Consider the following 17792-nt stretch of genomic DNA (forward strand, 5'->3'; position numbering starts at 1 on the left):
CAGGTGTATGTGTTGGTGAAAGTAAACATAAGTATGTGTTGTGAGGAACACTCTGGGTGAGCAAGCTGGGGGACTGTTAACCTGTTCAGGATCTCATAATCCTTGATTCCTTTTAGCTTCTGTGACATGGAAGTCCTAAAATTTGTTAGGTTTCCTGTTTGCATTTGAGGGGGAAGAAGATCCAAACACACAATGTGTTCTGACTGAGTTTGTTTTTCTTTCTTAGTATGTTCGATGTCGGAGGGCAACGAGATGAACGCCGAAAATGGATCCAGTGTTTTAATGGTATGATTAGAATTTGTGTTTGTTTTATAAAATAATTCTCTGCAAAATTTGAATTCCCAATCTTCATTTTCTCACTGTGTGAAAGTGAAAGCTGGTGAAAATATTTTTGTCTTTGTTGTCTGGACAAACTCTGAAGCTATGCTAAAAGTCTCGTCTTTTTGTAGAAATGAGATCTTACAGAATAGAATGCAACTTAGAATTCATCGTCTTTTGCTACGGTCATTGTCACAGTATCACCTGAATACTTTACATATGTGTGAAACTACTGTGCAGTATTTTCTTCTGTGCCGTTAATAACAGATTTGTTTGGGATTTACCTCTGCTCCTTCCTTTTCCCATTCCCCCATGATCCGACTCATCTCTTCTGCTGATGCTGAGATGAGCTTGGAAGTCACCATAAGGGGTCTGGAGCAGCACAGCCATACAGAACCAGAGATCTGGATTCTGTGATATGGGAATATCTCCCAGGAAAGAGATAGGGTCTCTAAGCCAGAATAGTACAGTGTAGGAGAACTAGAATGATAAACCATGAATACACAGTAATCTATTATTATTACTATTCACACAGATCAAACGTGCTGTTTGTTCTGATGTCTTCCCGCAAGGGCCTCCCTGTCCAATCTCAATAGCTTAGAGTTGCTTTCTAGATTTTACAGCTTTTAAACCTTCTTTAAATTTCTCTCTTAGCTTTCTTCAGTTTCTCTCTCTTGCTTCTGTTCCTTTCCTTTCTACATTTCCTGCCATCCTGTCAGCTCCTGTTCTGTGGCCTGCTTCTCCTGTCTTTAATGGTTTCTGCAGTTTCTTTTTGTATTTCTGGTGCTTGCAGTGCTGTCAGTAATAGCATTTCAGCCTGTTCTTCTCATGAAGCTGAAAATCTGGCTGCTTTTTACTGAACTTTGGGATTCCTGGATATTTCTTCTGAAGAAATAACTGATGGGTATTTCTCGATTCAGATGTGACTGCTATCATATTTGTGGTGGCGAGCAGTAGCTACAACATGGTTATACGAGAGGACAATCAGACCAATCGGCTTCAAGAAGCACTAAACCTCTTCAAGAGTATCTGGAACAACAGGTCTGTGAATTGAAGTTCCATTGTTTGTATCAAATAAATTAGTAATCCTGTCATATACAATAATCAAGACTTGTGTACTGGTTAGGATAGAGTTAATACTCTTTGTGGCAGTGCATAGGGTGCTGTGGTTTAGATTTGGACTGGAACAGTACTGGTAGCACACTAATGTTGTAGCTGTCGCTCAACAGTGTTTGCGGAGCTTCAAGGCCTTCTCAGTTTCTCACTCTGCCCCTGCTCAGTGATAGACCGGGGGTGTGCAGTAGGTTGGGAACAGGCAGATGACCCAAGCAAATCAAAGAGGTATTCTGTACCATATGACATCGTGCTTGCAATCAAAGGGTAACAAGGGGGTTCAGGAGGGTTACCCACCTTGCTGGGCATTGGTTGACCCACAGGAGGTGGTGAGCGATTGCCTTTGTATCCTTGGTTTGATTTGGTTTCCTTTGTTCTCTCTTCTACTTACCCTTCACTTATTAAACAATTATTATTATATTTTTTATCTTGACCCCCAATATTCTTGCTTTATTCTTCCTCTCCTCTTCCTCTGTCCTGCTGAGGGGGAAGGTGAGCTGCTGTGTGGTGCTTTGCTACCCACCAAAGTTAGCCCACAGCCACAACACAGCCTCTGTTATGTGCTTTTCACAGCGCAGTCAGAGCTCAGGTTCAGTCACAGCTGCCTCCCTGTTACATTAATGGCTGATAGACTCACCTGATTGAAGAAAACTCTGGAGAGTTACAAATTGGTAGTTGCCATATTGAGGCTGTAATTAAAGCACTGATAGAGTAGCACACTAAAAATTCAATGTGTTTGGATCAGCAGCAGGAAGTGGGCAACTTCCATTGCCCACGTTAGAGGGTATGTACACCTGGAATTACACCACAGGGATTCAGATATAAAAGGAACCTTTGAGAACTATTATAGTGTGTCATACAACCGTTGTCTCCAAAACTGAATTAAGTTTCTTTTTGCAATGTGATCCTACCTATGCCTTCTCAGAGTGTTTTGTTTCCATTTTCTACAGGTGGCTACGGACCATTTCAGTAATTCTTTTCCTGAATAAACAGGATTTGCTAGCAGAGAAAGTTTTGGCAGGGAAATCTAAAATTGAAGACTACTTTCCAGAATTTGCTCGCTACACTACACCAGATGATGGTAAGATTTTTATTGGCAGTTTCCTTGTTCATCACATTTGTAATGTTTTTCAGCTAAGAGTTTGAAAACTCCTAAATAGATATAATCGTCATTGTCTTTCAGCCAAACTAATGTTAAATTTTAGGTATTAATAATGAGAGAATCTTGACTTTTATACATTTAATATATTAATCATCATGCCTAAATCCTGTTACTTGGCTGGCGTAGACCACGGTACAGCTTGTCACTAATACATCCTCTAGACTCCCCCTGCTCATACCTGTGGTCATTTCTCTCACCTGCCGAATGCCTTGTCCTATGGCCACCATAATATGCCTTTGTTCTGAAATCTTGCTGTTTTGAATAACATTTTATGGATTGTCTCATGGTCAGTTTTGCAAATGATATTTCTATTGTATGTGAGCAGAAAACAGAACAAGTTATGATTTTTAGGTGCTATCACCAAAAAACATCTGTTTTAATGAGATACTTATTTTATTATTAATCAGCAACACCAGAGCCTGGTGAGGATCCCAGAGTTACAAGGGCCAAGTATTTTATTAGAGATGAGTTTCTTGTAAGTATTTCCTTTCTTTCAGTATTTCTTACATGATTCTTCTCAAATATAAGGTCTTACACACCTTCTACTATTGCAAAATGCTGCCACTTTTGGTGTTTAGATTTAACATCCACACTGCATAAAACACATTTAAGAGTTTTACTGCTCTTTGTTAGCTGCTCTTTGTACATTAGTAATTAAATAGCAAAAGAATTGTGAGAATTAATAAGCCCTAAATAGAATGATGAGTGAAGTCCTGCTGTTATTAATCCGGCCAATTCAAGTTCTCGGTCAGTTCTGAAATTCTCTGGTGTGCAGTGACCTTCTCAACGTATAATTCTGATAATTTTAAATTTGATGTTTTAGGTGAGAGAATGAAAAATTGTGGGCATTTTGGCCCTTAGTTGCACCCTTTGAAAATGCAATCCGCATACATGTTGAGTCTATTCACCTTAATGAATTCACCTGAGTTTTGAGAAGATGGGAGTTTTCCCCAGTCAGTTTTATTTTAACCCAATATCTCTCTCTTCTTTTAACAGAGAATCAGCACAGCAAGTGGAGATGGAAGGCACTATTGCTATCCTCACTTCACATGTGCAGTGGATACAGAGAACATCCGGAGGGTTTTCAATGACTGTCGGGACATTATTCAGCGCATGCACCTTCGCCAATACGAGTTGTTGTGATGGAGAGCACTTTTTTCTGTGTTTTGGACTCCTTATTCCTTATTAAAAAAAAAAAAAAAAAGAAAGAAGAAACCCACCCTTGCCCACATAGGGTGGAAGAGAACTGTTTGAATCTCCCATTGATTTGCATCCCTCAACTTTTTCTCCTTGCTGGACAATAGCAGCACTTCTAAGCTTGCTTCTGTACCCCTCGGACAGTTTGAGATGGCCCCTAACACTTAAAAGGCCATTTCCATGAGGATTCCCTAACACTGTTATTAACAAAAAAGGAAAAAAAATAATTAAAAAAAGGAAATAAAAACTAATTAATGAAAAGTCCTGAATGTGGAGCACCTGAGAGAATTGGTGATAAAAATTTGAAATGTAAAACAAAAATTGGGGAGAGAAAAATAGGTAATTTAGCACTGTTGTGGGCATAATCATGTAACCCTTGATCTCCACTTTGTATCATTCACTGCATCAGACTAAAGAAGGTGCCAAGTCACAGACCAAGTTTGAAGACAGACACTTGAGTTTGGTTCTCTGACTGTAATGTGGCTTTGAACGGAAATACTGACAATTCTACAACAGACCTAGACAGTGCAAAAACCAACTGCTACCTTTCACAAGGGTATTTTTAAAACCAGTCTTGGTGGTCTAAAGACAACCATGGACATTTATGAATTGAACTGCGTATGGCCTGTGATTGCAGAAAGAGTTAACCACCCACTGTTTTCAGTTTGTCCACTGATGATCCCGTCTGCTATAAAAATCATTATCTGGACTGTAGTCCTCACAGTTTTTCCCTTCTTTTTCTTCTTCCCTCCCCTCATTTTTTATTTTACTGCTGGATTATTATTCTTGTACAGACTGTAAAATGTATTATTTTGTACAACTTTATTGAAAATAACTTGTAGAAGATCTTTGTGCCTTGATTATGGCTGTACCTGTACAATGAGCTAAGATGTAAGTATGTTTGATTGCGCTGTACAGCTTTGTCAACCCTATCTGCAGCATTAGCTCAAGGTAGGGAAAATTTATCTGTAGTTTAGTTTTTCTGGTTTATAAAAGAAGGAAAAATACCGTTTAGTTAAAAAAAAAAAAGGAAAAAAAAAGAAAAAAAGGAAAAAAAAAAAGAAAAAAGTACAAATTGTGCGAACTTAACCACTTTAAAAGTGAGGTCTTCAACAAGTGACCAGATGTTGCAGCATCATGCTTTTTAATTTTTAGCTTTAATTCATTTAAATCTCTATCCAAATGCAAACCATGGCTTGTTTCTACATAAACCAAAATTTGCTACAAATTATAAATGTTAGTCTTTGGTCATTCATAGTCCTTTTTTTTTTTTTTTTTTTTTTTTACTAAAGACAAAACCAGAACAATAACAGACACATAGGGCATCATGCAGGTCTGGTGACCATCTCTAGGCTGGGCCATGTACCCCAGCAACCTCTGCTCACACTGTGTGAGCTGACTGCTACTGGCATGACAAGGTGTGCACTGCCCTTGGATTTGGCCACTGAATTCCAGTTTCAAGTGACATTTTTATTTCTCTTTTAATAAAGAGATACTTTAGAACCTTTTTGTTTTATATTAACTATATAAGTAGCTTAAAGTCAAGATGTGTGGATTTTTCTTAAACTTGAATAATTTATGCAAATTATATGCTTAGAACAACATGTGGTACAGTAAAAAGAAAAAGAGCAAAAATCACTGTAGCAATAAGAGAGCATGTAATTTTAGTAACTACTACACTGCTTTATATTTTATACCTAGGTGTTTTATGTCTCTGTGAGTGTGTTACTTTTTCATGTGTCTAAACCTACGTGTACAATTTGTACAGTCAGAAATTACAGCTGTAATAACACATCTAGAACAGTGTTAGCTTATATTACTCAAAACACCCCTGTTCCTCCTTCATTTTCACCCCTAAACTGATCTGGATCTTAACTGCAGTGACTTTAAAAGGAAAACAAAAGAAGCAAAACAAAACCACCAAAATAGTTGCCTCTCTGCCTTTCACACTAGCTTCCCTCCCCCCAAGAGACTGTGTGAACTTCCTTTTTGGGGAAGAGGTCCAGTTTAAATTAAGGTGAGGTTGTGGTCAGTGATATCTGTGCAGCTAGATATGTTTCAGGTATCAGATGCCTTTTTAATACTAAGAACTGCAACTGTTTCTAATTGTGAGGTTTTGTTGCTTTTGTGGCTAAACTTTGAATTAAAATGAATCACCTGGTCCCTTGTCACTAAAAGAGCAGGGACATGATGGAGTTCCTGTCCCACCTCTCTCAATTCAGATTACTGGTGGTAATGATACTAAATCATCTAAAAAAAATCTAGCTGCGGTTGCTACTCATCTTTCAAAAAGGATCTTTCCTGTTCACAGGTTTAGGCAGTTGCCACATGAACTTCGCAGACCTGTAGGAGAACATGACAGAAAATAGCCCCCTACAATTTAAGAATGTATCCAGTGCCTGTAGGGTAAGGGCTGGTGTTTCCACTGGGTAAAAATGGGACACGTGTAGGGGAAAGGAAATTCATTGTGAGCCTTAATTTTAGTTACGGGAGCCAAAATCTTTAATTTAGTGCCAACCCTTATCTTTTTAAGCCTCAGAGGAGTTGGTGTAAACACCACATTTGTAAGTGGGAAAGCCTGCAGTGCTGTGAGGAATGTCCTCTCAGCTGAGAGAAACAAAGCACCTCCATTTAAAAAAACAGGAATGAAAACATAAGCTTCTTCCTCTGATAGCGAGAAGAATCCATACTGCAGTGAGCTGTGTGAGCCAGGAGCAGTGTAAAGAGACCTACAGCTTTATATGAACAGAAATGTTTAGGGGATGCTTTTTTTTTTTTTTTCCTTAAATGAGGGAAAAGGCAATTGTTTTGAATATGGTTGAGTTGCACAAGTACGGAGTGTGTGTGTCTTAATGTCTCAGTATTGCCTTTGTTAGTCTCTTTATTAGTCCATGCAGTTTGGTGGCCTGGTAAATGCAAGTCTTATTTTTAACAGCTTTTTTTTTTTTTAATACAAAACCATAAAGCTTTAATGCTTGCTATTTAATAAGTAACTGTGTTTTCTTCTGTCTCTAATTTAGTGGCCATAATTTGCAGTTAATTGAACCATTCCAACCTAATGCTTACCCATATTTCCTAGTTTTGTTTTATTTATTTATTTGAACTTCTTGTTTTCATGATTGAGGACTTTCACTTCTGTCTCATTCATCTGTTTGGAAACTTCTGACCTTACAGCCAAAACTTAACTCATTCTACTCAGTATTCATCGTGATGCTGAAGTGTAAGATACCTGCAAATGTAAACACTACCACTTTTATTAATAAAAGCAAATACAGTGTTTTAGGGCACATTTGCATCACTATAGTTGAGGTTGTGTCAGTATTTCCATTGTAAACCCATAGAGGGTCTATATCTTGGCACTAAATTGCCCCAAGCTAAATCTTTGCCATACAAGGCTTCTGCTCAAGCATGAATTTGGTGGGTTGGTTTTTAAACCGTTTCCAACACAAACTCTTGTTTCTGTTTTAAGTTATACAACTGTTTTGTTGGATGGGGGTTGGTTTAAAAAAGCAAAACAAAAACTAACAACAAAACCAACAAACAAACCTGGTTCAAGATTGTTTTTGGCACTTCTGTAAGTCAGAAATGGTTTTGATTTTAAAACATAACCTTTGACAAGCCAGTAACCTACAATATGGTCTGATCACTTTGGGTATTTTGTAAAAATAATAATAAATTGTAGAGATGTTGTGGTTTAAAAATCAGCTACTGTGCATTTGCAGTAACTTATTTCAACCCAAGAACTAGCAGTTTTTACATTAGTAAACATACTTGGCAGCCAGTGTGGTGCAGCGGAACAGTGATAGCTCCTGAAGGGTTGTGGGTTTTTAATCATGTGGAGAAGTAAAGCCACTACAGACTAAAAAAAAGATTCAGCTGCCTCTGAAAGCATCAAAACCTGCTCTCATAGAGGCTGAAGCTGGAGCTCTGTTAAGTTGGCTGGAGCAGACTTTGATGCTAAAGCATATGAAAGCATGCTGGGTCAGGTGTCAGAGACAAGAGCCCTGAGGGCTTATCTTCATATATCTATAAAAACTATTTTGAATTGTGGCATCAAGGATAGGATTTAACTTGGAGTATGTCAGTAACTCCAGACGAACTGAAGCTCATTCTGGTCCAGTGTGTTGCACATAATTGATACCTGCAGGATAATTTTCTTACAGCAGTAAATCTATGCACAGAAATATTAATGTTCATCACTTTAGAATCTGAGCACCTTGTAATTAGTCATGGCGCGATATTCCTGTAAATGATGTGGAATGTTTTGTCTTTATATCCTAGTTTGCAATGTCAAAAATCATGTACCAGGAAAAACAAAAGATATAAATGTGATTACATGGGAAACTGACCACAGATTTGGAGGTAGACACGTGACAGCCGAGTACCAGTCCAGTGCCTTAGTGATAATACTGTTGGTGGTTGGTGCTATACAAATGTCTAGGATTGATGAAGTTGTTTTAAGTTATAAAATTAGTAACTTATTCTGGAAGAGAGTAAGTTCTCTTCTTTACCCACCTGTATCTAGTATGCTATGTGTATTTCTAACAATGCTGGCACTCAAAAGACCTCTTCCATGGAAGAAGATGATAAAATTCCTGCTGACTGTAAGAAACAGGATATGGGCCATAGATTACTATCAGAGGAAATCTCACACAAGAACAGGTCATCATCCTTAAAATACATGTTGAGTTTGTATAGAAATCAAATTATTTACAAGCAAACATCTGTTTGCAGTCCAGTCCCAAAACTGTACCCTTCTTCCTCAGCTTGGTATTCCTGAAAATCCATCCATTGGGAAAAAGTCTTTGTTCTATGACAACCTTTGAAGTGTCTTTGCAAACGAAAATAAGCTACAAAAGGGATTTCTGAACCTCTGCTGATGAAAGCTGTTACGCTGAAAAACTTCTCTGATGACTGCCGAGACAGAAATTCCAAGAGCGAACCTATTTTAATCCTGGTTGTAACCAGTTTGCTTAAATACTGTGAGTGGGTGTGTTTCAGTTACGAGGTAGTAAACTGCTTTAGAGTATTTCTACTATATTGCAGAGAGTGCCAAAACTTCAGCCACAAGTACTGGCTTCATAATTGTTTTCAACCCCAATTCTATTAAAAGTTAAAACGTCTTTTTACCCTGTCTACTTTTAATGGACTGAGTTGAGCAAAATGGGTGCAGTTTAAAGCACAGGTCTACTTGGAAAAGTAGCCTGGGAGGTGGGAAGGGAAACTAAATTCTTTCTGCATTAAACAAAAATAATAAGGTAGGGGTTTTGTCTAACTTTTGGGTCCTATAAGTATAGCCTGGTTCTGTGGAAAAAAAAATAGGGAGTTCTTTAGGTTAACGACAGCAAGTGCTCACTGATACCTCTGCAGCAAGGGGTAACTGACCAAATACGCGCTAGATAATTTTAAGAAAAACAACAAAAACAACCCCACACCACCAAACCAGAATTTACAGGTTTTCCTAATTCTTTTCATTTAGGAAGTCTGCCTGAAAAATCTTAATGACAGGACAAAATAAAGCCTCTAGATATTGTCCCAAATACAGAGAATGGTACATTTTTGAGGGAGAAGATGCTGACATTAGGGTTTTTTATGTAACATAACATGCTTTCTAAGGCTGGGGTGCCAGTAGACAAATGTAAGCAATTTCAAAATTAAAATGTGAATGTATCTCTTTAATTTACCCAGTTGTTTTATTAAATGAGTTGGCTAATGCTTTCCTTTTTGTTTTTTTAATATACTAAAGTCTGGAGGAAGAACAAGCTTAGGACAGTGGTAGTAATGTTGGGAAATCTCTCAGTTCTGCTCTTCTGTTACGCAGACTAATGTTTTTATGCTGTGAATTTTATGTGAATTATTAATAGTGAAGTACAGTGTTTCTATTTGTAGTTTTCTGGTATTTGATAAGACTTTGGAATTGCGTCATTCTTGCAATGAACATGCTAGTGATCCAGCAGAGATTGGGAAGGGAAAGGAGCTGCTCTGTAAGGGTTATGAATTGCCATGGCAAGCTTGTGACTAAAGCTGCTTGGAAAGGGAGCCTGTTCTAGTCCTTTTTCACTTCATTATCAGTTTGGATCAGAAGAGCTTCCATAAAAAAGGGAAATGAAGAGGTTGGGCGGTAGAACCAAATAGTAAGACCTGAAAGCGTTAATGAAAGGTATTTTAAACTTGTTTTAAGCTAGAGCTATAAGAGACAGCATGTCCTTCCTGAAGTGTGTGTGTGATGATTCTTATGTACCTCAGCATTTTTAATCTCTGCTCTCTTTTTGCTTGAAGGCACAACACCCAAAATGAAGTAACAGATTTCATGAACTTTTTCGTGCTAACGTTGAGTTCCGTTTCCCACAGGACAAAACTCTGCTGGGCTACAAAGGTCCATCTGTATAAGGCAGTTGAAGTCCAGTGCTGCCATGAGCAACAGCACTTGTTTCACCTTATTTGTGTTTTAAAACCAGGGAGCTTACAAGCAATTGTTCTTTCCAACATTATGGCCCAAAACCTACTACCTTTGGCTTCAGGTTTGTCATGTCCTCATCCCCCAGGCCACATACTCTGAAAACGTATATGGTTGATCAGAGAGAACAGAGCAGCTGTGAAAGAAGACCACCTTGCTGAAAGTTCAGAGGAATTAGGGAAAGCTAGGTAAACAAAAGTCCTAAATCCATCACCTTGGACACTGAGAAATACATTTACAGGGGAAATTCTTCATTTCCCAGGTAAGTGACCCAGTTCAGGATCCTTATATAAATTTTCAAGGACAGAAAAATTACCTAAAAGTCCAGGATATCTCCAACTAAGGAACCACAAAAAATGCACTTACTACATACATTATAAAACTGGGAGGCACTTCAGTGAAGCCTAAGTTCAGTGATCATTATGCAAATCAATGGGAATTTGCTTTGAAGCAAGAAAAGTTTCCACTTGTTCATCTTGAAAAGTACTTGTGGCATTGTGAGGCTGTGCTTTCAAGCAATCCACAGTATGTGAATACAATTCCAACTTTGAAGCTGGTGTTTGAAGGAGCCTAGAATGACATTATGTTGGCAGCCTAAAACCCACCTTGTTTTGTCTCAGAATGCTTCTCAATTACCTGGGAAAGTATCATGGTGTTTAATGTCTGGAATAACTGTTACCAGTAGCTGCGAATCTCAAACGAAAATGCTTACTCTTGAGGTTCTGCTTGAGAAGGAAGAATTCTTCAGCCAAAACTCGTTAGCCTAACTTGATGCTGCTGTAATTTCCTACTCAAAAGTTAGCAACCTTCTCTCTAGTTGAATGTATTGGCTGATTGGTAAAGGGCTAATGATTACAAAATACAAAACTGATGCTAAAAGAATGTGTAGAGGGAGAGGAGCAGAGATAGTTAGCATACAGAGAATGTCAAGGTGGGTATTACTAAAAAAAGGCATGAAATAAAAGGAAAACAGTTTTGTTGAAGTCGGCTCTTCTGTTTGGAATTTTTCTTTAATTCCTGGAAGGAACCACGTGAAGTTGGGTCAACAGCTGTATTATATTGAGCCCTTCTTTAGGTAGGAAAACTTGAAGCAGTTGTTAAGAAATGTTCTCAAAAATGAAGCAACAAATTTTGGTAGGTGGGTGGAATTGAAACTTGAGCATTTGATACTTATTCTTTACTCCTTTATGAAACCAACCTTAATTTCTGTTCCACATTTCTGTAGATCTGGCTCTTCTTCATGCATCTACTTTCCAGGATGCCTTTACTGGTCCTCCAAAGCATGCAGCAGAGACTTGGGCTGGCCTTCATGTTATATTTATTGGCCTCAAAATTTTATCTTTAATACGCTCATCAAAAATCTCCTTCAATGATAATTGAAGAATCAAGAATATTTTACACACAAACTGTAGTCAAATACGCATGTAGGGAAAAACTTGCAGTCATCTGCTGGATAATGAGCTATTTCAGGGACATTCGTGCAAATCTAAGTGCTTTTATTTACAAAGATTTTACTGAAACTTTGTAAAAAAAAATCCATATTTGAGAAGACAGATAAACCCAAGAAGACACCAACATTGTATCCATTCAAAGTTGTAGAAGTTTAGTTTGCAAAATCAATTTCTGATACATTTAGTTTTTCATCACAGTTTAAATGATACCTTGAAACTGTTGGGTTTGATCTGACATTGCCTTTTGTTTATTGACCTGAAGTGGGGAGAGCTTGGATATTACAATTCTTCTGCAAAGGGTTATTCATCAAATGTCTGGCTCTGTTACAGGTTCCTAGTTTTCTCCTCAAGTGTCCTGGGTTCAGCAGTAGCAGTCATGTTTTTCCTTTGTGTTAACTGGTGCAGTGCTGTGTTTTGACTTCTAGTTTGAGAGCAGCGTTGGTGAAGCCGATGTTTTCGGTTGTTGCTAAGTGATGTTTACCTTGACCAAGGACTCTGTGAGGCTCATGCTCTGCCAGGGAGGAGGGGAAGCTGTGAGGAGGCAGAGACGGGGCGCCTGACCCGGGCTAGCCGGGGAGGTATTCCATACCACAGCACGTCATGCCCGGGGTGGGGGGTAACTGGGAGTTACCCGGAAGGACAGGGGCTTCCGGGTGGAACTCGTTTTCTTGGCCGGTGGTATCGTATTCTCTTCCCTTGTTATTTTCCCTTATCATTGTTTTAGCTGATAGTAGCGGTGGTGATTTGTTGCTGGACTGTTCTTGTCTCAACCCGTGGGAGTTGCACTCTCTCGATCCTCCTCCCCGTTCCTCCGGGAGCGGGGAAGGGGAGAGCCCCGGTGCAGGGAGAAGGGGGAGACGAACACGGACCTTGATTGTTGTCAGCTCGGCACCACTCACTGGGAGTGAGTGAACAAGTTACCTGACTGGGTTTAAACCACGACAGTTCTTTTTTGGCGCCCAACGTGGGGCTCGAAGGGGTTGAGATAAGAACAGATCTGACTGGATTGATAGTCACTCGTCACAATGCTGATTTATTGGCTCTCAAGGTTTTTCCTCTTGATCTCACAGTTTCAGTATACCATATCTTACGTCCATCCGGTATTGGCTGTATTAGTGTTTTTCAAGTGTGGGGCTTGGGCTAAGGTTTTTATCCCATTGTACTTTATGGTAATGACTTGTAATACAATAGAATCGTTGATCATGAAACTGATCTGGTTTATGTTCCCAGTGTGGTCACCACCTTTATACTTTGGGAGGTATATGATGGAGGTGCTTAGCAATTACACATCTTTTTTCTCCTTCTCAGGTGCTCAACCTGTGAAGGAGACATCCTTTTACCCTCCTAGTCGTCCCCCCAGACCATTTACATTTGAGAATGCACATCCCAAATTAGAGTTCGATTGTAAGCCCTCTCTATCATGTGACCCGGAAGAAGAATGATTTTAAATGGGGCCCTGAGCAGCAACAAGCCTTTGAGCAAATTAAACGCGAGATAGTTCATGCAGTAGCCCTTGGACCTGTTCGGACCGGGCCAGATGTAAAAAATGTGCTGTACACTGCAGCTGGGGAGAACGGTCCTACCTGGAGCCTCTGGCAGAAAGCTCCAGGGGAGACTCGAGGTCGACCCCTCGGCTTTTGGAGTCGGGGATACAAAGGATCTGAGGCCAGCTATACCCCAACTGAGAAAGAGATACTGGCAGCCTATGAAGGGGTTCGAGCTGCTTCGGAAGTGATTGGCACTGAAGCACAGCTCCTCCTGGCACCCCGGCTGCCCGTGCTGGGCTGGATGTTCAAAGGCAGGGTCTCCTCTACACATCATGCAACTGATGCTACATGGAGTAAATGGGCTGCACTAATTACACAACGAACTCGAATAGGAAATCCCAGTCGTCCAGGCATTCTAGAAGTCATCATGGACTGGCCAGAGGGCAAAGATTTCGGAATGTCACCAGAGGAGGAGGTGGTGCGTGCTGAAGAGGCCCCACCATATAATAAACTGTCAGAAAGTGAAAAGCAGTATGCCTTGTTTACTGATGGCTCTTGCCGTATTGTGGGAAAGCATCGGAGATGGAAGGCAGCTGTATGGAGTCCTGGACGACAAGTTGCAGAAACTGCTGAAGGAGAGGGTGAATCGAGTCAATTTGCCGAGGTGAAAGCCATCCAGCTGGCCCTGGACATTGCTGAACGAGAAAAGTGGCCAGTACTTTATCTCTATACTGACTCATGGATGGTGGCAAATGCCCTGTGGGGGTGGTTGAAGCAATGGAAGCAGAGCAACTGGCAACGCAGAGGTAAACCCATCTGGGCTGCTGCACTGTGGAAAGATATTGCTGCCCGGGTGCAGAACCTGGTGGTGAAGGTACGTCATGTAGATGCCCATGTACCCAAGAGTCGGGCCACTGAGGAACACCAGAACAACCAACAAGTGGATAAAGCGGCTAAGATTGAAGTGGCTCAGATGGACTTAGATTGGCAACATAAAGGTGAATTATTTCTGGCCCGGTGGGCCCATGACACTTCAGGCCATCAGGGCAGAGATGCAACATACAGATGGGCCCGTGACCGAGGGGTGGACTTAACAATGGACACTATTGCCCAGGTTATTCATGAGTGTGAAACATGTGCTGCAATTAAACAAGCCAAGCGGTTAAAGCCTCTTTGGTATGGAGGACGATGGTTGAAGTATAAATATGGGGAGGCCTGGCAGATTGACTATATCACACTGCCACCAACCCGCCAAGGCAAGCGCCATGTGCTTACCATGGTGGAAGCAACCACCGGGTGGCTGGAAACATACGCTGTGCCCCATGCCACTGCCCGGAACACTATCCTGGGACTTGAGAAACAGATTTTGTGGCGACACGGCACCCCAGAGAGAATTGAATCAGACAATGGGACTCATTTCCGGAATAACCTTATAGATATTTGGGCCAAAGAGCATGGCATTGAGTGGGTATATCACATCCCCTACCATGCACCAGCCTCTGGGAAAATCGAACGGTACAATGGGCTGTTAAAAACTACACTGAGAGCGATGGGTGGGGGAACTTTCAAGCATTGGGATACACATTTACCAAAGGCCACCTGGTTGGTCAACACCAGAGGATCTGCCAACAGGGCTGGCCCAGCCCAGTCAGAACTTTTACATATTGTAGAGGGGGACAAAGTTCCTGTGGTGCATATGAAGAATTTGCTGGGGAAGACAGTCTGGGTTATTCCTGCTTCAGGTAAAGGCAAACCCACTCGTGGGATTGCTTTTGCTCAGGGACCTGGATATACTTGGTGGGTAATGCGGGAAGATGGGGAAGTCCGATGTATACCTCAAGGGGATTTGATTTTAGGGGAAAACAGCCAGTGAACTCAATTGTATACTGTTGCCTGCTGTGTAATGCTTTTATAGCCCATCAACTAGATGTCTCCAGGTCACCAGCGACTGGCCCTGACTTCCTTCCAGCCATCATCCCAACAGAGAATGAACTTGGAACATCATGGACCGAATGGACTCGGCAGCATTATAGGGATTGGTCCATGCACTAAGAAAATGATTTTTTTTCCTCTTGGTCTGTATGTATATGGATGTATATATGTGGGAGAGCGATGGTGTATTGAAAATGTGGGATCTGAGCACGACGTGAATGGTATGGAATAAGGGGTGGATAATGTCCTGGGTTCAGCAGTAGCAGTCATGTTTTTCCTTTGTGTTAACTGGTGCAGTGCTGTGTTTTGACTTCTAGTTTGAGAGCAGCGTTGGTGAAGCCGATGTTTTCGGTTGTTGCTAAGTGATGTTTACCTTGACCAAGGACTCTGTGAGGCTCATGCTCTGCCAGGGAGGAGGGGAAGCTGTGAGGAGGCAGAGACGGGGCGCCTGACCCAGGCTAGCCGGGGAGGTATTCCATACCACAGCACGTCATGCCCGGGGTGGGGGGTAACTGGGAGTTACCCGGAAGGACAGGGGCTTCCGGGTGGAACTCGTTTTCTTGGCCGGTGGTATCGTATTCTCTTCCCTTGTTATTTTCCCTTATCATTGTTTTAGCTGATAGTAGCGGTGGTGATTTGTTGCTGGACTGTTCTTGTCTCAACCCGTGGGAGTTGCACTCTCTCGATCCTCCTCCCCGTTCCTCCGGGAGCGGGGAAGGGGAGAGCCCCGGTGCAGGGAGGGGGGGGAGACGAACACGGACCTTGATTGTTGTCAGCTCGGCACCACTCACTGGGAGTGAGTGAACAAGTTACCTGACTGGGTTTAAACCACGACATCAAGGAAAGTTGAAAGTAAATGCTTTCAGTGTTGTTCTTTCCTTATATATTAAAAAAAAAACCAAACCCAAAATCTGTTACTGCAATCAAAATAAGAGATACACATATGTAAAGACAAAAGAATTTACAGTTTTATATTGAATTTAGGTCCAGTATTTTCTTGGGAAAATACCTTCTACTATTTTAAAATATTTTAAAAATATGTTCTGATTTAAGTTTAAAAATATTTCTTAGGAAAATAATCTGACTGGTTAATCTCAGTGTCTCTTCCGAGTACACTATTGTTTTCTCACATCTAGGCGATGGAAATTGTCAAAACCTTTTTGTCAAGGATATTTCCATTGGCCTCCAGCCTCAGCCTGTCACTCCACTCCAGTTCTTTCCTCTTAAAAAACGGCCAGTGCTTCCATAAGCATTGAAATGTTACCTGACTGCCTTCCGGACTGCAGGCAATTGAGCAATCATTAGCACAGGTAGAGAATGTGTCTGTTGTGCCTCTGTTTCAATCTTGCCTTCTGTTCTGAAACTTTTCCTTTCTGTTGACAGAGCAAAAAGAACATTACCCTGGGCTCACAAAAATGCTGAAGAAATGTTTCAGGAAGGGTTGCTTCACCACTGCAGGGCAGCACACAACAGCACAACTTGCGCTCTGCTGCAGTTCAGGGGGTTGTCTGTATTTTCTGTGCTGAAATCTTGAATACAGTAAGCCCTTTAACTAAGACAGTGACCATACCTACGACAGCTTATTTCTGAACAGGGCTTTTTGGCTTTTCCTACCATGCAATTTAATGGACTGCATGGAAGAATATGTAATTTCTTTTTACTGTTTTTCAGTTAGAAACTGAATGAGAATAAAGGACTTCTTAAATAATTAATCAGCAATGCTGTTAGCTGCCCTCCAAATCCCAGAACATCCCTCACCCTCCCCTTTCTTACATTCATACAATTGGGGAACGGGAGTGGATCTGAAGAGAGACAAAGGGACTCTGTTTGTCTCACATGGTCTCCATTTCGGTAATGCCTGTCTCCTTGCCCAGGGTCAGATCGTATGATCAGTTTTCGCTTTAGACTTATCCCTTCTTAATCCATCTGTAACTTCTTAGGTCCTTGTGTTGCTGGGTGCCCTCTTGGCCCGTTGCCTTCAGTCAGCACCAGAGCTGAACCCATCTCCTCTGGGACTCTGCAGCACCCCCAGGATGGTCTGTACTAAGGTCTTGAGGTTAGCACAACTACTGCTTTGGGGATCTACCTGCACGCATAGGGGAACAGAAATAATCTGCCCTGTATGGTTACAGACTTCCTAAGAGCCTCAGGAACAGAGAGATGGGCTCACATAGCACACTCTTCTGTCCAGAAATGAAATGGGTAACTAACGCCACTAGTGTTATTTATAGGGAGTACAGTTGGTTTATTAAGATGTTTTTTTCACATTAAAGTCTTCAGGATTTTGTCTTAAGCTAAAAGTAATGTCCCGTCTCCCCACCCCCCCCAAATTGTTTGCAATGAGAAAAGGCAGTAATGTTATTTAATGCTATTCTCCAGCAAGTTTTGGGTACACAGAGTTACACCAGTGCTTGGTCACAAAACTTTACCACTAAAATCAAACCCAAATAATCTTCCCACTTCCATTCTACCAAAGTTACCTTTCCTGTTCTTTTATTCCTATTTGATAGGGTTTTTTTTTAATTCCACCATAACATTTGATCACTACTATCAACTTGCTGCTGCTGTTCAATATCCTCTTCATGCTCCAGGAAGCGCAAGGAAAACAACGTGACTCAGCTGCATCCAGAACCACCGCCACCGCTTTCACACTCCGTGTTCCACGTTTACCAGCA

The 17792-nt window shown here is 41.0% G+C and overlaps 1 protein-coding gene and 1 long non-coding RNA gene across 4 annotated transcripts in view; one reads left to right on the forward strand and one right to left on the reverse strand.

The window, feature by feature from the left end:
• GNAS (GNAS complex locus) overlaps nucleotides 1-7494 on the forward strand; it is a 151321-nt gene extending 143827 nt beyond the window's left edge. For all 3 annotated transcript variants that reach the window (XM_061441758.1, XM_061441759.1, XM_061441760.1), the window contains exons 8-12: nucleotides 227-285; nucleotides 1239-1359; nucleotides 2382-2512; nucleotides 3001-3068; nucleotides 3590-7494. In XM_061441758.1, coding sequence (XP_061297742.1) covers nucleotides 227-285; nucleotides 1239-1359; nucleotides 2382-2512; nucleotides 3001-3068; nucleotides 3590-3736 — 526 coding nt within the window. In that variant the 3' untranslated portion in view covers nucleotides 3737-7494. The remainder of the gene's footprint in view (nucleotides 1-226; nucleotides 286-1238; nucleotides 1360-2381; nucleotides 2513-3000; nucleotides 3069-3589) is intronic.
• Nucleotides 7495-11725: 4231 nt separating this feature from the next.
• On the reverse strand, nucleotides 11726-16081 carry LOC133262515 (uncharacterized). The gene is made up of 2 exons (XR_009741329.1): nucleotides 15953-16081; nucleotides 11726-12043 (listed from the first exon to the last, which is right to left on the reverse strand). It is a non-coding gene; the product is annotated as an uncharacterized LOC133262515 (long non-coding RNA).
• Between the last annotated feature and the right edge of the window lie 1711 nt (nucleotides 16082-17792).

This window comes from Pezoporus flaviventris, unplaced genomic scaffold, assembly GCF_033815535.1.
Source record: "Pezoporus flaviventris isolate CSIRO_AGI_PZ_B2104156 unplaced genomic scaffold, CSIRO_AGI_Pfla_v1 ptg000213l, whole genome shotgun sequence".
NCBI classification, from domain to species: domain Eukaryota; kingdom Metazoa; phylum Chordata; class Aves; order Psittaciformes; family Psittacidae; genus Pezoporus; species Pezoporus flaviventris.